Source organism: Lynx rufus, unplaced genomic scaffold (assembly GCF_022079265.1).
Source record: "Lynx rufus isolate CCGP_SWC_20201006 ecotype Redwood Valley unplaced genomic scaffold, mLynRuf1.p SCAF_49, whole genome shotgun sequence".
Taxonomy (NCBI): Eukaryota; Metazoa; Chordata; class Mammalia; order Carnivora; family Felidae; genus Lynx; species Lynx rufus.
The window spans coordinates 728975-745726 of NW_025814866.1; the positions used below are offsets into that span (position 1 = coordinate 728975).

General features: G+C 63.0%; 1 protein-coding gene across 3 annotated transcripts; it reads left to right on the forward strand.

Moving 5' to 3' along the window:
• The first annotated feature begins 1903 nt into the window (after window positions 1–1903).
• Window positions 1904–16506, forward strand: L1CAM (L1 cell adhesion molecule). 3 transcript variants are annotated; one of them, XM_047098497.1, is made up of 28 exons: window positions 1904–2004; window positions 4722–4736; window positions 5315–5420; window positions 5665–5867; window positions 6848–6970; window positions 7077–7247; window positions 7535–7646; window positions 7782–7966; window positions 8125–8256; window positions 8385–8528; window positions 9145–9256; window positions 9378–9544; window positions 9667–9823; window positions 10002–10126; window positions 10287–10397; window positions 10674–10871; window positions 11126–11196; window positions 11399–11621; window positions 12213–12328; window positions 12553–12754; window positions 12840–12962; window positions 13063–13236; window positions 13337–13456; window positions 13546–13698; window positions 13952–14086; window positions 14428–14500; window positions 14606–14617; window positions 15159–16506. In XM_047098497.1, the coding sequence occupies exons 1-28, from the start codon at window positions 1929–1931 to the stop codon at window positions 15388–15390; spliced, it is 3771 nt and encodes a 1256-aa protein (XP_046954453.1). In that variant the 5' UTR covers window positions 1904–1928; the 3' UTR covers window positions 15391–16506. The 3 variants fall into 3 exon arrangements, with proteins under 3 accessions (XP_046954453.1, XP_046954454.1, XP_046954455.1); XM_047098498.1 differs by lacking the exon at window positions 14606–14617; XM_047098499.1 differs by lacking the exons at window positions 4722–4736; window positions 14606–14617.
• Window positions 16507–16752: the final 246 nt, after the last annotated feature.

Consider the following 16752-nt stretch of genomic DNA (forward strand, 5'->3'; position numbering starts at 1 on the left):
CCCCTTCTAAGACTAGAGTGCTCAGAGCTCCCAAGGTTGTCGTTTGATCGCCTGCCCTCTGATCTGAGTCTCCTACTGTTTCCTACAGGCCTTGAAGTGGAGGCCAAGGCCGCCCGGGGCCCACCCTGCTTGTCCGGGCTTTGTGGGGGAAGGTGGGGCAGAACAGGTCTGCTGTTTGCTCCTTCCTTCTGGGCCCCAGCTCAGTTCTTGCAAGTTGGGAACTGGCCTCGCGTTCGCCACTTCCTGCCCTCTGAGTCCTTCTCTTGGCCTTCAGCCCATCCATGTTGACCTGTCCTGGTGCTTCTCCCCCTCCCCCTCCAGCTGTTCACCACCATCCATTTCCCCTACTGAGTCCCCAGGCAGTCTATTGAACTCCCCACTCTTGTCGGGTCCCCTTACACTAAACCAATTTATGTCTCCTAGTCCCTTCCTGACAGAGTCTAGATGCCTTAGCATGGCATTCCAGGCCTCCCTCCCCTCCCCTTCAGCATTCTGGATGAGGCCTCGTCCCCCTTTGATAAGGTGTTGGCTGGGCACAATGAAGATGTCCGGTATGGTCTTGGAGAGTGCATCCAGACCCCAGCTCCAGCCTCCAAGCTCTCTGTCAACCAGCAACCTACTCTTACCCCACCTGCACTTTCTCTCCTTGCCTCTTTCTCACACCCCTTCCTGTTTGGAGTCAAAGACAGCTGTCTTCTTGGGAGTGTGTTTCCTCTTGTAGTCATGGCAGAGAATCCCCCCCCCCCCCGCTTCCCTGGGCCTCCGGTCTTCAGGGCTTCTTGCATGCAGGGAGAATGTGGGTATGGCTGGTGTCACTTGGGCTGGGGTGAACACATCTAGCAGTTGAACCCTGAAGACTCAGAAAAAGACCCGGGCCTGCCAGACACATGAGAGGTGACAGAAACACTGTCTCAGAGCTCCTCCTGACCCTGGCTTGGAAGGGGAGAGGCCACAGTCACCTCTGTTGCCCCCCCCCCCAGGGGCATGAGGGACAGCAGAGAGGTGTTCTCCTACTTCCCTTCCTCCTGCCACATCTTGAGGTCAGGCTTCCTTCTCCCTTCTTCCATTTCCTCAACCTGTTCTGTGAAATGCCACCCTCCCGGGCCCCTTTCCTCCCTTCCCAGTCCCCACTTCCCAAGACCTCCCTGTCCCCCACCAGCTTTGTAGGCCTGAACACCACCCAGAGATCAGTTGGCTCTGAAACCCACAGCAATGAGACCGACGAGAGTTCTTCTCTACATACACGTGCACTCATGCTTGTGTGCACACACAGAGATAGCAGACACGAGGATTCATCCCCCAGAGGTACAGACACACAAGAAGACACACACGTGCTCTCGTGTGCACATGCAGCTATCTAGACCCATGCGTTGATTCTTGCAGACACACACCCCCTTTCCAGAAAAGACATATACAAATGTGCTCCTGCATGCACACGCACAGCCACATAAATACTAATGTGTATATTTGGCTACATGCCCATCCACATCCACACTCATGCACAGAGTGGCCTGTGGCATGCCCAGGGGAGCTGATTGGGGCAACAAGTTGATGCTGAAGAGGCAGCTGGTGTGGAAGCACAGACGGAGAGGAGAAAGGGAATGAAAGGCAACCTGGAGGCCTAACCAGTGCTAAGACTTCTAGGTTTCTCCCTCCAAGGTGCGGGGGAGGGAGGGATGGGGGAGCTGGCCCACTGGGGGCGGGGCGGAGGGCGGGGCCAGGAGCCCGGGCTCGCCCAGATGTTAGTCACTAAAGTCGTCCGTTCTCTCCTCTCTCCTCCCCCACCCTTCCTTTCCCTCCTTCCCTCTCCCAGTGCCCCCACCCCTGGCTCCCGCCCCAAGCCGCCCACCAGCCCCCTTCCCTCCGGCCGGAGCCTGAGCCGAGCCCGGCCGGCTGTGCCGTGCCGAGCCGCCGGCGCCGCCGGGAAGATGGCCGTGTCGCTGCGGTACTTGTGGCCTCTCCTTCTGTGCAGCCCCTGCCTGCTCATCCAGATCCCCGAGGAATGTGAGTAGCTGGAGGGAGCCTTGACGCCTCCCTTCGCCGCCGCGCTGGGCTCCTCTTTTATCTTCTGCCTCCTCACCTTCTGCCGGCTCTGGACCCTCCCCTCTACTTTCCTGGGTACAAAGTGGACAGGAGGTACCCCGGACCTCTGGAGAGAAGGACAGGGTGGAAGACGCGGGGTGTGTCAGCACCACGGACAGGGGACCGGCGCGGGCGGGGGAGGGCGGTTTCAGGACCACGGACAGCGGGCTCGGCGCCGGAAGGGCCCCCTCGGTGCTCTCCCTTGGCCCGCTCTCCCCCACCCTCCCCCGGTGTTGTGGCGGGCGGGAGAACGGGGCCGGCCCCCAGTCCTGGGCTAGCTTGTGCAAAGGCCTGGATTCAAGTTTTGCCCTGTTTCTGACCTGAGTAATCTCATCTTCGGCCTCTGGTAGCTCTGTGTGTGAACTGCCACAGGACAAGACACCTTACAAAGGCCCCGCAGTTTTGTAAATCCTGACGATTGGGTGGGGCTGAAGGGGTGAGACTGCTGGAGCTTTCCGTCCGTGGAGGGTCGTGGGTAGGTGTGCGGGTGTTAGGGAGTATGACTGGGGGCTTGTGACAAAACATGAGTGTTTGTGTATGCTTGTGAGTTGCACAGACAGTATATTTGGTGTGTGTGGATGTGTGCGGTTGTGATCGACTAGGTGCGGCTATTGAGTGTGATTTTGATTTCCTACCTACATGGATAAGTTTGTGAGTCGCTGTAACTGTTACTTGTTGGTCAGGTCTGTGAAGGTCTGCAGGTGTTTGTTAGCATTTGATTATAGTGGGTCGTGCGTGCATGTGAGCTGGGGCCGTCTGTGAGTACCCATTTGTGTGTGGAGTCTGTGTCACCGTGATGATGTGTTCTCCCCAGTGTGAGCAGGAAGTGTAAACACACTGCTGTGAGTGGCTGTTGGGCTTGTGTGAGGGGCATCTCGCAGGGCAGCAGCATTTGTGTATCTCGAGCCTGCTCCTTGGTGGCTCCAGTCCTTTCTCCCTCATCTTGCCACCTTTGTCTCTGAGCCCGGACCTGGGGGAGGCCAGTGTCCCTGAAAGATGGGCCGGGGGCTGGCGCTGGGGAACACTGTCTCTGCCAGGAATGGGGTAGGGGCTGAGGGAGGCGGGCTTGGAGGACACCTGGTGCTGGGGGGAGGCAGCCGAGGGTTTGGAGGAGGTGGAGAGGGACGGATGGGACAAAGGGTGGGGATGTCCCCTGGGATATGCACACGGAGGTACGTGCAGTCGTGCCTGTGCCGATTCCCTGTGGCAGATGGACATAGACGCACACGTGGGTAGACACAGACGAGCCACCTGTATCCAACCAGGCACAGATATACAGACGGGGCAGAGCCCCCGGAGAAGACACATAGGAGGCACACACACACACACATGCACACACACACAAGCGAGGGGTTTAGACACAAAGGAACAGAGTCATCCGTACACACAGAGGCAGGTGTACGGTACTGAACGGAGGCACACGCACGGCCTTCAGACGTACTCTGTCAAGACACACCCATATGCAAACACACTCACACACAGACGTCCTGCGCGCGGTACACTCCTGAGCATTCACATGTGTGCCTGGACTCACACACATGTGCTCGTCCTCCTTCCCCTCCGTCTCCTCTTGGTCGCTTTTCAGGCCTCACCCTGGGCACCCGCCTGGCCTGCCCTGCTGCCGCAGCGGCGGGGCCGTCTGGCCGGGTGTGTCCGTCTGTGGAGGGAGGGGCAGGGAGAGTTTGGAGAAAGAGAGAAGTGGGCCGCTCTGGGCACCCGGTGCCGCCCTGTAGGAGCCTTCCCTCCAGCTAGAGCTGTCTCTCTCCCTGCCCCTGGGCCCCTTTGTCTCTTTCCCCGTCTTCCTCCACCCGGGCGACTTTCTCCACCCCGTCACTGTCTCTTGCTCTAGGCTGCCTGTACTGGCCCCTCCCCAGCCCCGGGCTCCCTCTGCAGTGTCCCCCGGGAGCCTCCTCCTCTCTCCAGGGGACCCGCGACTGAGGTCTTCTGCAGAGACAAAGCTTTCAGAGGCTGTGCACTCCTGCCTCCCCGCCTCCTCTCCCCTCCTCACAGCCGCCCTGGCTGGTGCTGGGCCGAGTCCTGTGGCCGGGAAGCAGCAGCTCTGGCCTCAGCCCCGGGCAACTTGGTGGCCGTCGCCCGGGAGGAAGGAAGGGGAGAAAGAAAAGACTGGAGTCAGCCCTGCAGGCAATGGAAACTCGGATGCAGCCGGGCCTTCGGGAGGGTTTCGCAGGGCTGGGGGGGGAGAGCGGGGGCAGCCGGGCTCTGAAGGCTGGGCCTGGGTAATTGAAAACACTGAGCTGTGCTAATTGGATTAGGAGGGAAGTGGGCTGGAGCGGGGGAGGGTGCCCTGGATGCTGGGCTGCCTGCCTCCCCACCTTCTGGGGGGGAGGGGGGTCAGTTCTGCGCCTCCGCCCGCCCGCGGGATGCAAGCGTCTGTCCAGAGGGCATTCCTTGTTAAAGGCAGGAATTTCTCCCTGTGTGCTGGGGCCGCAGCCTAGCCCACCCCGAGACCGTCCTGTCCTTCTGGGCCTTGCTCTGCCCCACAACCCCAGCCTGGCCTGTGCCCCCCCCCCCCCGTATGACACCACCCGTAGCCCCCTTTCCCTCCGTCCCCTTCCCCAGGGGGTCTGCAAGTGTCAGCATTTCTCTCCGCTCTCTCCCTTGCTGCCCGGACTTCTTAGATGAAGGATACCGTGGTAAGTCGGGGAAGGGGGGGAGTGTTTCCCAGGCCCGGGGCGGGAGGGGCGGGGAAGAGGGGTGCCAGCGAGTCCCCCTGCCGCACATGCTCCACCTCTGTGAGCCCTGTGCCCTGTGCGGGTCGCTGCCTTTTCCGGCTCTTGGGTCCTCGACCCGCTGTCTCACCCGTGGGCCATCTTTGTTGTGTCTCTGCCCTGGCCTGGGTTTTCTTGTACCCTCTCCTGCTTCTTGTCGCCACTGCGTCCTCTCTGCTCCCTCTGTCCCCGTGACTTCCTGGTTTCTGTCTCTGGCTTCATCTCTCCCTCAGATGTCTTTCTTTGTACTTTTTGTGGCTGTCCTCTCTGTTCTGTCCCTTTCTACCTTTGTTCCGTGTCCCTTTCTCTCCCTCTTTTCATGGCCCACCCGCCTGTGGCCCAGCCGGGTTGTTTCCAGCTCGTTCTTCCTTGCCCCCCCACCTCCGCGGCCTTGGGGCCTCTGAGGGTTTCAGACCGTGCCTTCCCTCCCAGTGGGACGGGGGTCGAGGCCGTGAAGCCAGCCAGACCCCGTCCTCACCACCTCTTCCCTATCCTGTCCCCAGTGATGGAACCGCCTGTCATCACCGAACAGTCTCCACGGCGCCTGGTTGTCTTCCCCACAGACGACATCAGCCTCAAGTGCGAGGCCAGCGGCAGACCTGAAGTGCAGTGAGTGACCATCACCTTCTAAGCCCCGTTGTTCACTGCTGACCTCAGCTTCTAGTCCTCTTGCCTCCCAGGGCCGCCCAGCTTCTGCGCCCGGATGCCCCGGATCTCTCTCGTGTCCCCTGGTCCTTGCCCTGCACGGCCCGTCCCCGGGGCCCCTGGCTGCTCGCACCGTGGCCTCCAGCCTGTGCCAGCCCCTGTCCTGGGTTCCAGGGCCTTCGGCCTCTGAGCCCTTTTCTGCCCACAGGTTCCGCTGGACTCGGGACGGCGTCCACTTCAAACCCAAGGAGGAAGCGGGTGTGACCGTGCACCAGGCGCCCCATTCCGGCTCCTTCACCATCGCGGGCAACAACAGCAACTTCGCCCAGAGGTTCCAGGGCACCTACCGCTGCTTTGCCAGCAATAAGCTGGGCACCGCCATGTCTCACGAGATCCAGCTCATGGCTGAGGGTGCGAGGCACCGCAGGGGCCTGGGAGGGCCTGGGGGTACACGAGAGGGTCCCCGAACAGGTCTCGGGGAGCGTGCGTGGGCGTCCGGGCCGGGGGTGGCCACGCGCCCCCAGCTGCCGGTTTAGTGGGCGGAAGACACCGGCTGCTCCGCCGGCCGCCCGCCGCCTTCCCCCTTCACTCCCCGGCAGGGTCCTCCTGCTTCTTTGCTTTGTCCCTTTCCGCGCTGCCTTCCCGGTCCCCTCCGTCTCCCCTTCCCTGGTTTCTGCCTCTGGGCTTTGCCCCACCTCGGCCTTGCTGACCTGCCTCGCTCTCGCTCGGGCCTGCCCTGCCTCCGTGTGACCCACTGCCCCCTCCGTGCCTCCGCGGCCCCATCTCCTGCCCCACCCTGGGCCGTCTCTCTCCGCTGCGCCCGTCACTCTGTGGCCTCTCTCCTCTGCTCTCCCCTCCTCCCTCCACCTCCGACCCGGCCCCTCCGTCTCCCTCCTTTCTGCCCGCCAGCCAGCTCCGTCGTTATCTGTGTCACCCTGTCCCTGGGGTTTTCCCTCTGCATTCCGTCCTCCCCGAGCTTTCTGCCTCCTGAGCATGCTCCTCTCTCCTCTCCACCCCGCGGGTTACCTTGGGAACTGTTGCCATGGTTTCTGTGTCAGGATGATGGAAGGGTCTGTGACTCCCACATCCTTCCGCAGCTCCCCTCCCCCACCGCTGCACCGCAGCCTCCCCCCCGCCCCCCAACCATCTTAGGCCTCTGGGTGGGAGCTAAGCATTGTGAAGGGTTGGCCCCTTACAGCCATCTGGTCCTCTGCGTGCGGCGTGGGGAGCCCGGAAAGGACCCCGAGTCTCTGCCTCCCACCGTGTGAACTTCCTCGCCACCTGGCCCTCTCACCCTCTTGGCCGTCCCTCCTCCTTTCCCCTGCCCTGCCCTGCCTTGACCGGGAGGAGAGTTGGGCCCCACAGTGCCAGCCTCTCTCTGTCCCTTCTAGGTGCCCCCAAGTGGCCGAAGGAGACGGTGAAACCTGTGGAGGTGGAGGAAGGGGAATCGGTGATTTTGCCCTGCCACCCGCCGCCCAGCGCAGAGCCGCTCCGGATCTACTGGATGAATAGCAGTGGGTGCCCACGAGCGGCTGCCGCCTGGGGTGGAGGTGTCAGTGGGTACAGCTTCCCGGACGGGGGCCTGACCTTCGCCTCCTTGCCCCCCACCTGCCCCCACAGAGATCTTGCACATCAAACAGGATGAGCGGGTGACGATGGGCCAGAACGGCAATCTCTACTTTGCCAACGTGCTCACGTCGGACAACCACTCGGACTACATCTGCCACGCCCACTTCCCTGGCACCCGGACCATCATCCAGAAGGAGCCCATTGACCTCCGGGTCAAGGCCAGTGAGTCCCTAAGACTCTGATACACCCTCCTCCTCACCTGCTGTCTCACGCTCTGGCACGGCCCATCCCGAAGATCAGGCGACCTTGGTCTTCCTCCAGGATGGCTTGGCTCCCGCTTCGCCTCTGTTCGGACCCCTTCCCAGGAGGCGAGAACGGAGAAGGGGCCCTCCCTTTAACAGAGGAGGAAACAGAGGCCCTAGGGCCTCACAGGGGCATCCACCTGGCCTGGTAACTCCGTGGGTGGAGGGTGGGGTGGGCCGTGCCACCCACCCCTTTTCTCCTCCCAGCCAACAGCATGATCGACAGGAAGCCACGCCTACTCTTCCCCACCAACTCCAGCAGTCACCTGGTGGCCTTGCAGGGGCAGCCGTTGGTCCTGGAGTGCATCGCTGAGGGCTTGTGAGTCTGGGTGCCCCGGGTGGGGGTGGGCAGGCACGAGCGGACCTCTGTCACGGGCCGGGGCTGAGCAGGCTTGCGCTCTCTCTTCCACTGTGCTCCCCTCCCTCGGCCTCCCTCCACCGTGGCCCTGGACAGCCCCACACCCACCATCAAGTGGCTGCGCCCAAGTGGCCCCATGCCGGCCGACCGAGTCACCTACCAGAACCACAACAAGACCTTGCAGCTGCTGAACGTGGTGGAGGAGGACGACGGCGAGTATCGGTGCCTGGCAGAGAACTCGCTGGGCAGCGACCGGCACACCTACTACGTCACTGTGGAGGGTATGGTGCCTCTCCTGGGTCGCTCGGCCTCCCAGGAGCGACCTCCAGGGACGGCAGTGTGCAGTGCCCACTGTCACAGGGGGTGGGCTGGGTCTGGGTCTGGGGCCAGAGCTGGCCGCCGGCCGCCCCTGCTCAGGGCAGCTCGCCACCTCTCGCAGCTGCCCCCTACTGGCTACACAAGCCCCAGAGCCATTTGTATGGGCCTGGAGAGACTGCCCGCCTGGATTGCCAAGTGCAAGGGAGGCCCCAGCCCGAGGTCACCTGGAGAATCAATGGCATTCCCGTGGAGGGTGAGCGGGGCCTCCAACAGGGGCAGGGAGCTTGGGGGGCCCCGGGGAGGAAGGGGAGGGTGACGAGGAGCCTCGCTGTGCCTCACTGCTCCGCCCTGGGCCTCGGGGCCCGCCTGCTGCTCACGCAGAGCTGGCCAAGGACCAGAAGTACCGCATCCAGCGTGGAGCGTTGATCCTGAGCAACATGCAGCCCAGCGACACGATGGTGACCCAGTGTGAGGCCCGAAACCGGCACGGGCTGCTGCTGGCCAATGCCTACATCTATGTCGTTCGTGAGTAACCCACCTGTCCCCGCAGCCCACCAGGCAAGGCCACCAGACTGACTCGGCCAGCGGCTGCTTTTCTCCTCGCTGGGGCCCTCCACCCCATGTCTCGCCCACCCCCGTCAATAGCGGTGGCTTGGGGCGGCCGGGGGGACTGGGGCGGGGCGGGGGGGGGCAGTGCTGTGGAGGAAGGGCGGGGTCTCGCCACCATTTACAGATGAAAAAGCAGTTTTAGAGAGTGCTCTGGCCCACCACGTGTCACTGAGCAGGTGTCACTGAGCGGAGGCTCACCCTGGCCAGGATGTGCCCGAGGCCAGCCTGGTGGCTCCTCTCCCGGAGCCTCAGGGAAGACAAAGGTGGGCCAGGAAGGCTTTCAGGAAGAGGTCGACTGTCAGTGGGGCTCAAGTAATTGGTAAAACTTGGATGCTTGGGATGGGAGGCGCCTCTGAGGCACGCTGGAAGGCAGAGGCTCAGTCTGGCAGGGGTGGGAGTAGGGTGCAGGGAAGCACCCAAGGGCCCTCTTGGGAGAGGTTGCCCTGCGGAACCCCGCGCCTGCCCTGGATGCTCACGGGCCCTCGCCCCACCCTGAGTCCTGCCCCGTCCCCTGTAACTACTTCTCCCCCAGAGCTTCCGGCCAAGATCCTGACCCCAGACAACGAGACATACATGGCGGTGGAGGGCAGCACCGCCTATCTCCTGTGCAAGGCCTTTGGAGCCCCTGTGCCCAGCGTCCAGTGGTGAGTGACCTTCCCGGAAGGGGGCGCCTCTAAGCCATATTCTGGCCCAGGGAGCTGGGGAGGGCGGGGAGCCCAGCCCAGCCCGGTGGGGTCTGAGCCAGGCCTGCTCTGCTCACACTAGGCTAGACAAGGAAGGGAAGACCGTGCTACAGGATGAACGCTTCTTCCCCTACACCAACGGGACCCTGGGCATCCGGGACCTCCAGACCAACGACACTGGCCACTACTTCTGCCAGGCTGCCAACGACCAAAACAATGTGACCATTGTGGCTAACCTACAGGTCAAAGGTCAGATGATACCCCCTCCCCCCCTTGCCCCCGACTGATGTGATCAACAGCTCCTCCAGGAGGGAGGGTTATGGTCTCTGGAGGACACCAGACTGACCCTCCCTTTCCATCATTGCCCCCAGATGCCACTCAGATCACACAGGGGCCGCAGAGTGCCATCGAGAAGAAAGGCTCAAAAGTGACATTCACGTGCCAGGCCTCCTTTGACCCCTCCCTGCAGCACAGCATCACCTGGCGAGGGGACGGTCGAAACCTGCAGGAGTCTGGGGACGATGACAAGTGCGGGCCCAGCCCCAACCCGGGCCTGGTGGAAGGGGGCAGAGTGGGGAGGGCAGGATGTCCAGACCTCTTGGCCTCATCCGTTGGGAAGCACCCCTGCTTTGAGCAGGAAGGTTCTGGCAAGAGGGGGAGGGGGGCAGCAGAACAAAAGGATGAGCGCGCGCCCTCTCCCCACCAGGTACTTCATAGAGGACGGGCTCCTGGTCATCCACAGCCTGGACTACAGTGACCAGGGCAACTATAGCTGCGTGGCTGGCACCGAGCTGGACATAGTGGAGAGCAGGGCCGAGCTCCTGGTGGTGGGTGAGTCCTAGGAGAGTGTCGGGCTCCCGACCTACAGGCGTGGGGGGCACGGGCCTCCGGGCACAAGAGCCCGGGGTCACGTTGCAGGGCCTTCTCAAGCTGGGGAGGGGGGTGGCCAGCCGGCGTATGGGCCAGAGAACCCACCCTCCGTGGCCCTCAGGGAGCCCCGGGCCGGTGCCTCAGCTGGAGCTGTCTGACCGCCACCTGCTGAAGCAGAGCCAGGTGCGCCTGTCTTGGAGACCTGCCGAGGACCACAACGCCCCCATCGAGAGTAAGAGGCCTGAGCGTGGCGCCACCCACCTCCCCACGGCCACCCCGGGTAGTCTGCCCTCCTTGCGGGACCTCCGTCCTCCCGGGCCCAAGGCTCCAGGACTGCCCACGCCATGGGGCAAGCACCTGGGTTTGGGGCTCACAGTTCCTCCTGGAACTCTGAGAATGCCTGTTGCCTTGGGCGCTCCCTCCCCTCCTCAGGGAGACCCGGACTTACAGCCCCATGTAGCCCTCCCCTCTATGCCACACGCCTAATTGCCGGCTCGCTTCTTGGCAGAGTATGACATTGAATTTGAGGACAAGGAGATGGCGCCTGAGAAATGGTATAGTCTGGGCAAGGTGCCCGGGAACCAGACCTCCACCACCCTCAAGCTGTCGCCCTATGTCCACTACACCTTTAGAGTTACTGCCATCAACAAGTATGGCTCCGGAGAGCCCAGCCCGGCCTCTGAGACTGTGGTCACGCCTGAGGCAGGTGAGCCACCTGGGAGGGGCGCCTCCAACTCCAGGGCCCCTGGGCTCCTGCAAGGAAGGCCTAGAGAGGTGACTGTGCCCAAGCCCCTGTGCTTCTAGGTTTCCAGTGCGAGGTGGGAGGCAGGGTTCCCCCAGAACTGCTGGCTCCCGGCTCCCAGGGCCGGAAAGGGCCGTTCCTTCCTTGGTCCTTGGCCTTCGCAGCCTCGGCAGGAGCCCATGGCTTTGATGTGTTAACACGGCTTTGATGTGTTCCAGCCCCAGAGAAGAACCCTGTGGACGTGAAGGGGGAAGGGAATGAGACCAGCAACATGGTCATCACTTGGAAGGTGAGGGCGCCCCTCCTCCCCCTCGGGCTGAGCATGGCCCGGGGCATCAGGCCAGGACCAGGTGTTGGCCGTGACCCCTGGCTGTGCTGAGGACCAGAGGATGACGGGACATGAGGCTGGGCTCATGGCTGGGCTCGGGAGGGGGTCAAAGGAGGCGAGTGCTCTTGGCCCACCAGCTCCTGTGGTGCTCCTCCTCCTCCAGCCGCTTAGGTGGATGGACTGGAACGCCCCCCAGGTTCAGTACCGCGTCCAGTGGCGCCCCCAGGGGACGCGGGGTGCCTGGCAGGAGCAGATCGTGAGCGACCCCTTCCTGGTTGTGTCCAACACGTCCACCTTTGTGCCTTATGAGATCAAGGTCCAGGCTGTCAACAGCCAGGGCAAAGGCCCTGAGCCCCAGATTACCATTGGCTACTCTGGGGAAGACTGTGAGTATTGGGCTGGCCCCGCCCATGGCGGGGTGGGTATTGGGCTGGCCCCGCCCATGGGGGGGTGGAGCCCCGAATGCGCACAGATGGCCCACACTCCTCCCTCCTCGCCGGGGCTCTCCATAGAGCATATCCTAGGAGTGAGGACGTTTTTTTCCATAACCAAAGTGCCATCCTGACAGCACATTTACTGTTGATTTACCACTGTATTTACCTAGTTGGCAGCCGATATTCCAATTGTATCAATTAGTGCTGTCTTTTCCCCCCGGTCCGGGGTCCAGTCCCAGATCCCCCATCAAGTCTGGTTGTCCTGCTTCTTTCTTTTCCCTGCATCTGGAACATTACGAGATGTTAGTTTTGATCACCTGGTCAAGATCCTTCCTGGTTACTCCTTTGTGTACTATTTTTGCCCTTGCAACCGACAAACAGTATGCAAGGAGAGACCCCGGCACTGTGCCACTGTGCACACGCCGTGCTCATCAAACGGCCCGCCCCCTGCGTAGCATCCAAATCTATCTCCCTTCTGTGGGAGGGTTCTGGGCTGGCCTCCGGAGGCCACAGGCCCTCATCCATGCCACCGGCTGTTTCCAGACCCCGAGGCAAGCCCCGAGCTGGAAGGCATCAAGATCCTTAACTCGAGTGCCGTGCTGGTCAGATGGTGGCCCGTGGACCCAGCCCAGGTCAAGGGCCACCTTCGGGGATACAATGTAAGGGTTCAAGGCGTGGGGGCAAGGGGATTCCCAGGGTGAGGTGCGAGGCCACCGGGAGTGGCAGGCTTTGGGGCGGGCCTCTGCCACCTGCTGTCCTAGAGTCATCAGGGTAGGAGGAGAGGTTCTCCATCCAGGGCAGTGGGAAGCCTGCGCCGGAGCGGGGAGGGGGTCTGCCCTGCTGGACACCTTCCGTCCCTACGGGGCCTCCCGTCCACCTGCAGGTGACGTACTGGTGGGAGGGCAGTCAGAGGAAGCACAGCAAGAGGCATGTCCACAAAGGGCACGTGGTGGTGCCCGCCAACACCACCAGCGCCGTCCTGGGAGGCCTGCGGCCCTACAGTTCCTATCATCTGGAGGTGCAGGCCTTTAACGGCCGAGGACTGGGGCCTGCCAGCGAGATGACCTTCAGCACCCCAGAAGGAGGTGAGCTTTGCAGCCCACGGCCCTGTCCCCGCCGCCCCCCAGGGCTGGCCGGGCAAGGACCTGCCACCGTGTCTGTGCTCCGCAGTGCCCGGCCACCCTGAGGCATTGCACGTGGAGTGCCAGTCGGACACCAGCCTGCTGCTGCACTGGCAGCCCCCGCTCAGCCACAACGGCGTGCTCACTGGCTACGTGCTCTCTTACCACCCGTGTACGTGCGTCGCCCCGGCCGGGCTCGGCCGACAAGTAGAGGGCGGCTGGGGGGCGGGCGGAGCTGGAGGTCACGGCCAACTCCCCGTCTGTCCTCGCAGTGGATGACGGGGACAAGGAGCAGCTGTCCTTTGACCTCCCGGACCCTGAGCTGCGGATGCACAACCTGACCAACCTTAGCCCGCACCTGCGGTACCGTTTCCAGCTGCAAGCCACCACGAAAGAGGGCCCTGGAGAGGCCATCGTGCGGGAAGGGGGCACCATGGCCTTATCTGGTGAGCTGGAGGGGGCTGAGAAGGCCCCGCCGGACAGCCAGGCCCAGGATGGCCAGCCTTGGGCCGCCTCGAGGTCCCACAACGCCCTCTTGCTCCCCAGGGACCCCGGATTTTGGCAACATCTCGGCCATGGCCGGCGAGAATTACAGCGTGGTCTCCTGGGTCCCCAAGGAGGGCCAGTGCAACTTTGGGTTCCAGATCTGGTTCAAAGCCCTGGGAGGTGAGCACAGAAGGCCCCCCGGGGGCGGTGTGGAACCAGGGCGCCGCACGGCACTCCTGCTCACCTCTGCCGCCCTGTCGCCCCTGCAGACGAGAAGACGGGCCCTCATCTGCCACCGCAGTACGTCAGCTACAACCAGAGCTCCTACACGCAGTGGGACCTGCAGCCCGACACAGACTATGAGATCCACCTGCTCAAGGAGAGGGTGCTCCTAAAGATGGCCGTGAAGACAAATGGCACCGGTGACGCGTCCCTCCGCCCCGGCCCCGTGCCGCGCCCCCACTCCTCCTCCCGGAATCTCCGTGCCCCCTGTCCCCCCTCCCCCCCGAGGGCCTCCCCAACCAGCCAGCTTCAAGCATGCTTCGGTCCCCTCCCGCCCCTGTGGTGTTTGCCGGCCTGGTCCTCCCCCAGCCCCGGCCAGTTCCCGACGCAGAGGGGCTGGGAGTGGGCGTCTCACCGGGGGCCGGGTTCCGTGTCTTCCCGATCTGCCCGCAGGCCGCGTGAGACTCCCTCCCGCTGGCTTCGCCACCGAGGGCTGGTTCATCGGCTTCATCAGCGCCATCATCCTCTTGGTCCTCGTCTTGCTCATCCTCTGCTTCATCAAGCGCAGCAAGGGTGGCAAATACTCAGGTAAGCCCCGGCCTGGGGCTCAGGTGAGGGCGGTAGAGCGGGTACGTGACCCCCACCCCCGGTCCCCAAGCCTCCGGCAGGACGGCATGGGCATGTCGGGGGCAGGCGGGGGGCCCAGAGGGAGCTTCTGCGCAGACCGGCAGCAAACGGCAGCCAGGCCCACGTGGGGTGAGTGGTCCACGTCGAAGACTTCCTGGCTTCTGAGCGCTGCCGAGAGAGTCCCCGGGGCCCTCGGAGCACAGGGGGCAAGCCTCGCCCGTGTCCCCAAGCCGGGGATGGGGCCCGATGTCCGGGGTCCGGCGGGGGTGGGAGGGATAGCCGGGCCTTCTCTGTGTCTCCAGTGAAGGATAAGGAGGACACCCAGGTGGACTCCGAGGCCCGGCCGATGAAGGACGAGACCTTCGGCGAGTACAGGTGAGCTGGGGGTAAGAGCAGGTGCTGGCCAGCCGCCCAGCACTGCTCTCGCCCTTATATCTGACCCTGTCTCTCTCTCTTCTCTGTGCCGCTGGGTGATGTCAGGTCCCTGGAGAGGTAAGACAGGGGCGGTGGGAAGACACTGTCAGAGCCTGATAGCAGGGGCCCTCCTGCGGACCGTGTGCCTGGGAGTGCCATCGGCCCCCGCTTGCCGGGGCTCCGCACGCCCCCAGCCCTCTGGCCCCGCAGCTCCCTGTTTTTGGGAGAAGCCAACATGCCCCAGTTCGTCCCCATGCCGACGCTCAGTTTCTGGGCCTACCTGTCACCTCCCCGGCTTCCCCCCTCTGGGCTGTGGAAGGGCTGCCAGCTGGACTGGCGCCCCCGTCCGGCTCACCTACAGGCCGAGCGCCCGCTTGTGTCCTCGCGTCCCCCAGCATCCTGGGCAGGCCTGGGCCTTGCCCCTCTGGCGCTGTGCGTGTCACCTGCCCCCCCACCCCCGGTATGTGTCAGGGATGAGGACCCTTGCCCCAGTGCATTCAGAGCGCATGGAAGGCAGGTGGACCCTGGGCCAGGCCTCCTCCCTCGGGCTAGCACCTGCCGGCTCCTGCCGGGCTCTAGCGGGCAGCCTCCCACTCCTGCCTGCCCTCTGCCCCCACAGTGACAATGAGGAGAAGGCCTTTGGCAGCAGCCAGCCATCCCTCAATGGAGACATCAAGCCCCTGGGCAGTGATGACAGCTTGGCCGACTACGGGGGCAGCGTGGACGTCCAGTTCAATGAGGACGGCTCCTTCATCGGCCAGTACAGCGGCAAGAAGGAGAAGGAAGCCGCGGGAGGCAATGACAGCTCGGGGGCCGCCTCCCCCATCAACCCTGCCGGGACCCTAGAGTAGCAGGTTCCAGCCAGGCAAGGCCAGGCAGGGCGGAGCCTGGGGCTGGGCCACACGGGAGTCAGAGGCCAAGGCTCCCAAGCCCGACACCTGTGCTGACCTTGGGACGGAGGCTCCTTCCACTCTCTACCAGGCCTCGGCCCCCCGCTCTGGCCTCGGGCCTGTGGGAGGCTTGAAGTTGGGGGCAGAGGAGAGGAACTCACTGCCTCTGATCCCCCTCTGACTACCCGGTCCCCACTTTATTGCCAAAACCCAGCCACACCCCTTCTTGGGCACACACCGCTTTGTTCCAGCCCAGGGGCCAGTCACCCACACATCGGGAGCCTTCAGGTGCTGCCTCATCAGCCTTTGGGCAGAGAGAGGCCGTGGCTGGACGGAGAGGAAGTAGGGCTGGCCACTCTTCACACAGCCTGGCTGGGACCGGGGACAGAACTCGGCGTCCCCACCATCTGCTCCAACCAGGATGGGAGCTGGGCAAGCTGGCCACGGGTGCAGAGGAGGCCATCTGGAGAGCCCAGAGTCCCCACCTGCCAGTGTCACTCTCATCGGCACCTTCCTCCCACCGCCCACCCCGCCCCGCGGCCGGCTTCCAGGAGTTCTATACACACGCTGCCTTCGGTGCCCACCAGACAGCATCCAAGTGGCCTCTGTCACTGCCAGGGTGTGGGGCAGGCACACCCCCCCCCCACTGCCCCCGCCACCGCCTGCAGCCCAGAACCCTTTAGCCACCCCGCCCAGCCCGTCTGAGTAGTTCCCGTGCTCAGCTTCCCCCGCCCCTCAACCTTGGGAATGTAAATACACCGTGACTTTGAAAGTTTGTGCCCTTGCCTTCCCCCATATGCCACTAGTGTGTAGGCAGATGTCTGAGTCTCTAGGTGGTTTCTAGGTTTTATAGCAATTAGCTTTGATGATCCCATCCTAGGAAAAATAAAAACAGACAAAAAAAAAAAAAAAAGGAAAAAGGAAAGATTGGTTCTCCCAGCTCTGCTGTGCTCCTGCCTGGCAGGCAAGGTGTCCCTCTATGCCTTTGCTTGGTCTGTTGATGAGCCCTTTACAAAAAACAAAAGAAATATATATATATGTACATAAATATCAGAATTATGACAGGCAAATAAAAACCTGCACATGAAGATAAACAGTTGTCCTTTTACTGAGCACGACGCCCCCCGGCCGTGTCCCACACCGACCAGTAGGTGCCAGAGCCAAGCAGGGCAGCCGGGACCACCTGCCGGCCCATTCCCGGCCTCTACCCCGCCGGGCCCTGCCCCGCACCCCTGTGAGCACCCACCCGGCTCCCTGCCGCAGTGCCAGCGCCCAGTAAAACACGCTTTATTTATGTTTTTAATGTTTATTAATTTTTGAGAG